Genomic DNA, 10,568 nt, shown 5'->3' on the forward strand with positions numbered 1-10,568 from the left:
CTCAAGAACCCTAGCCCTAAACTCTTGGGGATTAGCCCTTTAACAAATAGGTTGTTCGAAATATTATCATTTCATGCAAAGGGTTTTACGTATTATACGTATAAATTTTTTTAAAATACACAATATACAATCATCATAATACATGACATATTTTTTCAATGAAATAGTAATGTTCAAAAGTGGCGAGAAAAACTCTTGTTAAAAAAAGTGAAACCCAACAACAATTTTAGGCAATCATATCAATGGATGGCCAGTTTTGTACCCCATCCCAATCCCATCATTCTCCTATCAATTCCTCATATCAAAAAAAGTGAACTACTGGGTCTCAATCATCCATGTCATTCTCTGTAAAAGCAAACTATCAATAATGAATTACTTTTTCTTCCTCAAAACGCCCCATTCAAATGTTCTTTAGTTGCATTTTTAACAAGTATATGTTTTTCTCTCAGTCACGTGTTAATGTTCTAGTGACATTATAAGATAGATGACGTATACACCCGTTAGATGTAAATTTTTTTAATCTGATGCAGGTAACGTATAAAATAACTAGAACCCCGTCATATAAAAAGTTGTCATCAATGTGGTACTGTAAGCTTTGACTTAAGAAGATGATTAACTTCGTTGATGAAGATTCATTCCACAAACCCTTCTACAGAATATAAATTGATTGCAAATGATGTAGTAATCTTTTTTGTTGAATAAAATTTTGAACTGTGAGAAATCAGTAAAAAATCCTGTGATTCCAATGTGTATATTGTCATATCTGCACTACCTTTGATGAAGATTTAGAAGAAAGTTTGGATATGGTAAACAATTGAAAGTATTGAACCATGAACGTTATAGTTGTGAAAGCAACTGATAAACCTATATGTATGCCTATGGCTTAGAGTTTAAAATAATAATAACGTTGGGTCATAGTAATAAATGTCATCATGGTGCTGATGGCCACCGAGATTCGTTGTCACCTTTACCATTCAAAGTATACGTTGACCACAATAGGCTAATGTTTAGGGTTTATGGACTTAAAACAGATCAAGTACGATTTGTAGAGAAATCCCAACAGAGAATTGTGAACTCGGTGATGGAGTTATTTGAACACAACACGAGTCAATGAACTCGCCAATCTAACAGTTGAATACGAACATGCATGGTAGAAAAATCTGCCAAGTCATGAGTCATGAAGCATGGAGAACAGCGAACTCGTCCATCTAAAAGTTTAATACGAACATACATGATTAAAAAAAAAAACCCAAGTCATGAGTCGTGAACCACCGAATGACGGTTCATCAACCGATCAGGACCGTTGAATTGCTGAGTTGGTGGGGTGTCCCTTGCTCAATGTACATGTGAAGGTTGGTGAAAGGCCCTGTCAACCTTTTAAAGTTTCAGATGTTCCTGGGCATCATCACAATTTGCCTTTGCCTTTGGTAACTATGCCTGCTGAGATCTTTATGGCTAATCAGAATTCAAATGAGTACACAGAAGATATAATGATATTTTGGACATAAATGGAAGTGGCATTGAGAGATACTAGGACAAGATTTCATGGAGAATGGTCTTTTGGGTATGAGCCATATACTTGTAGAGAGAGCTCAAAAAAAGTAGAGCCCTGTCTTTATTAGAAAATAATTATAATAATTATAATAAAAAGAAACAAAGGGAAAAAGAAAAATGTAGTAATATGTAAAAGAAACAAAGAGAGGACATAGGAGATCCTTATAAAATCCTCATCAGTAACTCAATATCACCTCACCTCACAGTTCTTCTTTTTCTCTCTCTTCTCACTCTTGTGTCTAAAAAATTCTAAATACCCTTTTGTCATTTTTGTGTGTTGTTGAAAGAAGCAGAGGCTAGGAACAAAATGGTGGCCAAGAAATCAAGGATTGTGATAATAGGAGCAGGAATGGCTGGTGTGACAGCAGCTAACAAGCTCTTCACTGCCACTGGGTCCAAGGACTTGTTTGAGCTGTGTGTTGTGGAAGGTGGGTCAAGAATTGGTGGCAGAATCAACACATCAGAGTTTGGTGGTGACCGAATTGAGATGGGCGCCACTTGGATCCATGGCATTGGAGGCAGCCCAGTTCACAAAATTGCTCAAGAAATCCATGCACTTGAGTCTGAGCAGCCATGGGAGTGCATGGATGGGTCCTCTGATGAGCCCAAGACCATTGCTGAATGTGAGTTTGAGCTAACCCCCACTCTGGTAGACCCCATTTCATCTCTGTTCAAGAACTTGATGGATTATGCTCAGGGGAAGAAGGTGTTTGATGAAAGTACTGAAACAGAGAGCAATGGTGATGTTGAATACGGTAAGCTTGGAGATAAAGCTTCCGAGGTTTGTACAAGCAATGGTGGTCTTGGGAAGCTCAGTGTTGGTTCTTTCCTAAGGCAGGGCCTTGATGCTTATTGGGTTTCAAAGAAAAACCAAGATGAGGAGCTGAAGCTCAATGGTTATGGAAATTGGAGCAGAAGGTTGCTGGAAGAAGCCATCTTTGCAATGCATGAGAGCACCCAAAGGACTTATACATCAGCTGGTGACTTGTTAAATCTGGATTATAGTGCAGAAAGCGAGTACCGTATGTTCCCAGGCGAAGAAATTACCATTGCTAAAGGCTACTTGAGCATAGTTCAATCACTAGCCTCTGTTCTGCCACCTGGGTTGATCCAGTTAGGCAGAAAGGTCACAAAAATTGAATGGCAGCAGCCAGAGACTCATATCAACAATGGTTATGATGACACAAGGCCTGTGAAGCTACACTTTTCTGATGGGTCAGTTATGTTGGCCGATCATGTTATTGTTACAGTTTCTTTGGGGGTCCTTAAAGCTTCAATTCAACAAGATTCAGGTATGTTCAATCCTCCCTTGCCTTCTTTCAAGACTGAGGCAATATCAAGGCTTGGTTTTGGTGTTGTTAACAAGCTGTTTCTGCAACTGAGCTCTACCCATGCTACAAAAGGCCAAGACTTCAGTAAGTTTCCATTTTTACAAATGGTTTTTCATAGAGCAGACTCAGAATTCAGGCATAAAAAGATCCCATGGTGGATGAGGAAGACAGCTTCTCTTTGTCCACTCTATCACAATTCCAGCGTTCTGCTATCTTGGTTTGCAGGGAAAGAAGCACTTGAGCTTGAATCACTCAAAGATGAAGAGATCATTAATGGGGTTTCAGCAACAGTCTCTAGCTTTCTGTCAAAACCCCAAAAGAAAGAGAGAGAAAATTGTCATTCCCATGAACTATGCAATGGGAATGTGAATTCACAAGAGAACTCTGAAGTAAAAATTGCAAAGGTTTTGAAGAGTCAATGGGGTAATGATCCTCTGTTTCTAGGATCCTACTCTTATGTTGCTGTTGGATCAAGTGGTGAGGATTTGGACACCATGGCAGAGCCATTGCCAAAGTTGAACAGTTGTGGTGATGAGCCTGCTACTTCCCCCCCACTTCAAATTCTGTTTGCAGGGGAAGCTACACACAGAACCCACTATTCTACCACCCATGGAGCTTACTTTAGTGGTCTTAGAGAAGCTAATAGGCTTCTCCAACATTATCACCATGTTGGGGTTTAGAGGACTTAGTAGGACTTTTATTTATTTTTGCACATTTATTGCTATGATATTAATTATTTTCATTTTCATGTAGAACATCTTTGTTTCTCTTTCTTTGGGAGAGAAGTGAGAGAGAGAAAGAGAGAGATGGGGACAATTTGTTAGATGTACTGCATGGATTAAAGAAGTTACTTTGATTTTCCTTTGCTTTCTCTTTGATTGTGTGAGAGATGCAGTTTTTCTTTTTTGTTCTCATTTGTGCTTCTCTTCATCAAGGCAAAACCACATGTGCCTCTCAATCTCATGAGATGGTATTATATGATATTGAGAAGTACAAATAACAAGAAAGCTTTGGATGCCACCTCCCTTCCCTACCAAGTGTCTATTTTGGAATGCTCAATGGACAGGATCCGATAAACCCGCTCTTTCCAGCTGCATTTCTTTTCATCCGTTCCTTTCCTGCACTGACACTTTGTTTCACAGCCCATGACATTGTGTTCTTCAATCCATATAAAGAGTTTACCTCTCTCTCTCTCTACGATGGAATTCCAAGGCAACATATCCTTTATAGAGTTTTCTTCTTCTTCTTTCTTTTTTTTTTTTTTTTTTTTTTTTGGGTTATATTTTAAACTATTCTAATGTACGAGAAGGAAGTTCAAACTCAAACAAAAGGGGGTTAACTGACCTAAGCCACATTTGCATTCCTTGCTAGAGTTAGACGTTTGACAACTTTGGGGCAATCAATGAGCTGGCTAAAGCGTAGGTAACACAGGATGGTTGGGATAGAATAGAACTACAACTCTTAGGTCCCATTGGTAAATTTTGTGTTGTAGTGGCCTAAAGGGGTCAGTCATACATAGCAGTAAACCATATTGTCTTTAAAAATGAGATAGAAGTAGAGAAGATTATGTATACGTCTGAGCTATAGACGTGGACAACTCTCAACTGTTGATGCAAGAGAAACTTAATATGCATTGACGCTAGTGAGTAGCTACTCGCAAGTGAATGAATGACCTAAGCACAGCTGCTATGTGCATATGTGTGAGATTTGCCAATACACACTGAGACAGTTATCTCTTAATGCATAATAGCAGTGAGCTACCCACTTGGTACTATTTGATTTTGGCTACAGAGCAAAAATCCATACGTTGGGTAGAGACAGAAAATGACTGGCCAGAAGCAACAACACCAACAACAACCTAAATATTTACAGCAGATTCTTCTGTCCAAACAGGCTTTGATGATATACCATATTAATTTCGATCCCATCCGTTGGATTGCCTCTCCTGATTCTAATCTATGGTTTTGCTTGCCCTCCAAGAAGACCCACAAGCCCTAATAATTGACCATGCTAGATTTTCCACCACCATTACAAAATCAGTAAACAACAAATCACTTGATTTAAGGCACTAGGTAGTTGAGGGATACAAGCCGCTGCTGAGCCTTTTGGCTTGGATGCTATAGGCCAATCTGTTTGCAAGTTCTCTGTTTGTGTGTGTGTGTGGTCAAATCAAGGGCAATTCATAGAGCCTCTATTATTGTAAGATTTGCCAGTCTCTTCCCAGAAAAAAAGCAACAACAAAAAAAAAAAAAAACTGGTTTGCCCCACTTGCTGTCTCTTTTTACCTCTTGTGGGCTTCAATCAGCCTTTGATGATTGAGCATATCACAGACCATCTGTCACCAAGTCCTTGTCTGGTTTCATAAACAAACAACTGAGAATCTCTCCATTTCTCTGCTCTGCACCACCCAACCCCACCTCACCCACTGACTAATTAATCTAACTTGTTAATTACTTACTTTAACGCTAAATCTGTCTCTAATCATCATTACAAGCCTTTGCTTAATGATGGTGCATTTTGGAACAAACCATATTAACTTACCTGTGCTTTTCTATTATCAAAACCATTATCATTTCATAAAATCCCAAACCAATGAGATGAGGACACACCCAAGAGGAAATGAAGCTTTACTTGCTCAGTTTTTCACAGTTCAATGTCCCCTTCATTATTTGTTTAATCTTGGTCAAGCTTTCTGAAATTTGACCACTGGGCAGCAACTTGCTGCCTGTACTTTGAATTGACGACACGTGCAAATTGTGCGGTTCACAGTGGAAGACGTTGCCTCTCATTTCCTCATGATATGAGCAATTCCAATGTTCTTGCAAACTGCAAGATATTTGCAAATATCATTCCCACTTTAAGCCTTAAAAAAAGGGTTTTGAATTATAATCAAATTTGATATAGTGATGGTATCTTGTCTTAATCTAGATGATACATTATCGAATATTGATAATCTGACAACCGAACATTTTTATATGATCCAAGTAGTTATAGTGAGTGATTGATACGCGAATGCTTTTTTCTAAATATGAATGAATCAAATCATACTCCTTTTTAAAATTGTGAATCTAATTGTCTTCCACCTTTGGACAACATCTCTTTTTCTTTATGTGGCTTACATCTTTAACCTAATTATATAAGCTTTGCTTTTTGTTTTTCCACAAATCTTAGATTGTGAGTGTATGATTAATAAAATTGAAGCTGTCTGTCTGTCTGCTTTATTCTCTCTAAAATGAAAATAGCTTTTCTAACTTTAGTTTGGTGAGCCAAGCCAATGATGTTCAAAGAGAAGCTGATTTTTAAGTAAGTTATCTTATTGGCATCTAAAGCTTTGCTTTAAATCCTTAACTAAAAAAGCATACACTAATGGTCCAATTCCAATATATATAATTTTTTTTGTGAGGGAATCTAGGGTCTACTCTCATAGGGAAGAGGGTCTTAGCTAGCAAGCTTAGGAGTTTGGAGGCTTCCCATGAAAACAAACAACAGTATGTCTAGTTCCTTCCTATGCCTCTCTGTAAATTGACTAAAACTACTACTAGACAGTAACGTACTTCACTGCAATTAAAAGCACCATCTTCTTCGGATTTGTCCTGCTGCTGATAAATAATGGCCCATCTAGGTTTAACCAGTCGATAAAAAAAAACAAAAAGTTGTATCTGACGTCAATTTGGCCAATGCTTGTTTCAACTTTCTTTATTCCAGCTAAAATGAATGATTGCAAGAGGGAGGTGAAATTTTTTGCACACGTCTTCTTTTCTCACTAGCAGTTGCTTACATGATCACATGCAATGGATGACTTCTTCATTCATGTTTTCATATCACGTGTTGCTCATATAATAAAACGGGAGTAAGAATTATTACAGACAGGTGTTGGTCATACGATGAAACGAAGGGTAAAAATGAGGAATATAATGTAAGTTTATCATCCATTCTAAATGCTAGATTATTGGTAAATCAAGTGCATAGAGTAAAGAGTGCAAATTTTACTGCCCAAAAGTTGGCATAATGGGCTTGTAATGTTACTAGTTTTGGCTTCCCATTTTCAAATGGATGCCCGCTTGAGCCAATTCCAGTTACACCATCCTTCCCAAATGTGTTCAACTATTGAAGCAAGTGATTGGGATTACCAGATGAATATGCAGAAGAACGTGAGTTTTTAATGAAAGCTTTTGATATATTTCCGAATAAAATTACTACTAATAAAAGTGAGATTGAACAAAGTGCTTTTATACAAAAAGCACTTTTAATCATAAAAAGTCGAGTTTGCATGTACCAGCTAGCACAGCCCAGAGGGCAGATAAATAAGTAATCCACAAACTGTCCTTCCAAGCTTCTACCATAAAGCAATTTACATATAAGTACCATTGTTTTGTATGCACAGCGTTGTGACTGCAAATGTTTTTCTACCAGTCAGACATGGAGCTGAGCTGAACCACCAAGCTCCAATAACCTGGGTGTACATGTACACCCACTGCAGCTGTTTGGGGGGGAGAGGGGAGAGAGAAATTATGCTTTAAACCTTGTACTTAGACCAGACCCAAACTCTTTAGTCACCCTTAACAAGAGAGATTCTTTGGTCCTGCAGGCTGCAGACAGACCAACCACACACACACAAAAAAGGTATCTCTATTTTAAGTTTTACTCGATTTCACGTTGATCCACCCTAATGCAGAGGTACCCTTTATTCGTGCATGTGGCTGAATGAATGACGTGATTCACCCGCCGGACCAAAAATTTCTCTCACAATGGACAGTATGAGATGAGACTACCCAGACCAAAAAAAAACCTCGACTTGTAATTATTTGAGTTTTCTTAATTCTTTTGTGTGCTTGGGCCTGAATAACTCTCAATGGGCTTTACCAAGCCCAGGCCCAATTATGTTAGAGCTTAAATGCTTCAATTTGGCGCGAACCCACATGACCGCCGGTTCTGGCCTCAGAGTCAGTCTCCCTCACCTCAGTTCACCATGACCACACTACCAGAAATAACCGATCTCTTTGCCAGGCTCGCTTCCCGCCTCAAATCCCTAAACGACACGTCGTTTTCTCCTCACACTGCCAAAGAAGAACTTGACGAAGCAGCTCTGGACCTCTCTATTTCAAAGCTGAACCATTCTCTGAACCCTAACGGCAATTCTACGGTTAGGGTTTTGGACACAGTCCTATCTCTAATGTGCTTCAAAGCTCCCCAGGTCAGCTCTTTCAAATTAGGGTTTTTTTTTTTTTTTTAATAGACAAAAAGAATGTTGAAGTTAGGATTTTTCTCATCTCTGTATTTTTGTTGTGGTCTTTAGGTTTTCGATTCGGGCATTGAGTATTTAGTGAAGACAATTGTCACCGTTTTGTTGTCTTCCATTCGTTGCAAGGTCCTTCGATCTCCGAAAGATGAGATTTTGCTGATTGGAAGCTCGATTTCTCACCGGGATTGTGGGCATTTGATCGAAGCGGCTGCTGATATTCTTGAGAAATTGGAGGGACATGGTGGGTATACACTCTAATACTAAAATTGGTGTTCAAAATTGTTTCATGTTCTATAAAGTAATCTTCTTTTATTATTTAATTCTAAAATGAGTGTTGTTTTCAATGTGTTTGAATTGAAGGTAAGCTTTCGGATTCTTTACTGTGTGCCATTGTAAGAGTTGTAAGTTCAGCATCATTGTACCGGCAGCTGTCAAGACCCGTTTTTGATGTAAAATCAGTGGATGCAAAAAAGACCTTGACCTCGAAGCTTCTCTGTTACTTTCCCAGAGAAAAATCCCTTGACAACAACAAAATACCATTCAGGTTCTTGAAAATGGGCTTTGTCTAGTTTGCAAGTTCCTTCTGCTTTTCTGTGTGTTCTTGTAGTTATAAATGTGGGGATTCTAATTTCTATGCAGATTGCTGTTGTGGTATCTTGACCCGCTAATTTTGAAGCGCGATGTTTCAAACATTTTGCAAGAAACCATAGACAGGCCATTTCTTTGTTTGAGTAAGGAATTTCGTGAGAGTAATGATTGGCTCTCTGTTATCACATCCTTGGTACTTTCTCCCATTATGTTTGTTGAGGCCAGAGCTTTGCTGCACCGATGGTTTTTGGTCACGTAAGTCCATTTCTTGTTGACAAGCACGTTTAAGTTCTTTCTGTTGTAAATTTTAACTAATCGTTGGTCATGCTCAAGGAAACTGAAGTTTAGGAAAATTGATTTTGTATGCAAGGTTATAATTTGATTTGATATGGTATATTAATGTGCATCAGGGGTCTGTCTTCTGTGCTTGAGCTTCTAATTCAATTGGTCGCAGTGGTATTAGATGTGGTTTCAAGACCAATGTTCTGGGACATATCACTGGAAGTGGGAGCAAAGTTGCAATTTTCTAATGCTTATTTCCCATACAACCAACGCTTGCTAAGGATCTTGACTGGACCCCTCTCCTACGAGGGTCTCCTACAATTAGTGCATGAGACAAATGAGCCAGTGCCTTGTGCCCAGCAACAACTTTGTCCAACTTTTAAGCCACCTGCAGTAAAGGTTTCAACAATCGATGACAAATCTCTCTGGTAATTTCTTATCCCATTAGTCCATCTGATAACAGATGGCCTATACACCATCTCAGTCCTACAACCCAAGACTGATCCACAAATGTTGCATAGTAGGTCCCTGGCCATCAACTTCCCAGACTGGTTCTACTTTGCTTCTGCATTGCTCTTCTCGGAGAAAACTTCTCATGACAGTTGTCATCCAGAATGCATATTGGGGGCATCCAAAGTTGGAAAAGCGCACCATGAAGAACTACCTTCTATTTCTGCAGCAAGGTACATTGCCTGGATTTTGAGTCCTGTTAGTAAATCTCACCAGGATTCGCTGGCTGATTGTTTGATTAAAACATCAGAGTCTTGGGCTTTTAAGCAATTTGGCTCAGGTTCCCATGAGAAAGAAACATACGGCTACAAGAAAAAACTCAAGAAACAGAAATTCTGTGAAGAGGACTACAGTTCCACAACAGAATATGATTATCAAGCAGTTGCAGTCTGGCTCAGTAGGTTCAATACCATGTACACAAGGAATTGCAATGAAACTGTTAACAGGTCAACATCGCGTGAAACAAAACGACCCTGTGGTCATAGTCTGCAGCAAAATGTCCTGTTCCGGAGAATCCCACTAGGCATCTTGCTTGGTTGCCCTCATTATACCACAGAAGATGGATGTGAATCGCTGATGCATTATGCCACAACTAGTAGAATTTTTCAGTTGAGGGAAACTAACGCTAATGGACTGAAGCATGTAAAATGGAACTCCAAAGGGCATAGGAACTTAGTTACATGGAGTGATGAATGTAATGAAAGGGAAGCTACAGCAGGTGCCTGTCTTGTCTTCAGTTTAACTGATATTATAGAAAGTATGTCTGCTTCACTGTTCGAGACTGAAGAAGCTGGCGTAGACTTTCTCTGCCGGGTGAAAATGCGGATCAGCAAATACTTGATAAAATGCATCAAGAGGTTAATCCAACTCAAAATTGATGACAGAAATTGGGTTGTAATGGATTTCTGCCATAAATTGGAGAAGTGGAGGCATCAGGGACAAGAAGTATTAGAGCTCCACAAAGATTTAGATGATGTCATTCATGTATTGAGTCAGAGAACATGCTCTGTTTCATCAATGTGAACAAATATTGTGCAAAATCGATTTGGCCTTTTGTTTAC

At 38.9% G+C, this 10,568-nt stretch overlaps 2 protein-coding genes across 2 annotated transcripts; both read left to right on the forward strand.

Annotated features, from left to right (window-relative positions):
• Positions 1-1,671: 1,671 nt before the first annotated feature.
• LOC117634189 (probable polyamine oxidase 5) lies at positions 1,672-3,757 on the forward strand. The gene has a single exon (XM_034368154.1). It carries the CDS (start codon positions 1,862-1,864, stop codon positions 3,563-3,565), a length of 1,704 nt encoding a protein of 567 aa, XP_034224045.1. The 5' UTR covers positions 1,672-1,861; the 3' UTR covers positions 3,566-3,757.
• A 4,070-nt stretch (positions 3,758-7,827) lies between these two features.
• On the forward strand, positions 7,828-10,551 carry LOC117634188. Its single transcript, XM_034368153.1, has 6 exons — positions 7,828-8,079; positions 8,182-8,368; positions 8,488-8,671; positions 8,767-8,970; positions 9,126-9,425; positions 9,522-10,551. Exons 1-6 carry the CDS (start codon positions 7,855-7,857, stop codon positions 10,528-10,530), a joined length of 2,109 nt encoding a protein of 702 aa, XP_034224044.1. The 5' UTR covers positions 7,828-7,854; the 3' UTR covers positions 10,531-10,551.
• Positions 10,552-10,568: the final 17 nt, after the last annotated feature.

This window comes from Prunus dulcis, chromosome 7, assembly GCF_902201215.1.
Source record: "Prunus dulcis chromosome 7, ALMONDv2, whole genome shotgun sequence".
Classification (NCBI taxonomy): Eukaryota; Viridiplantae; Streptophyta; class Magnoliopsida; order Rosales; family Rosaceae; genus Prunus; species Prunus dulcis.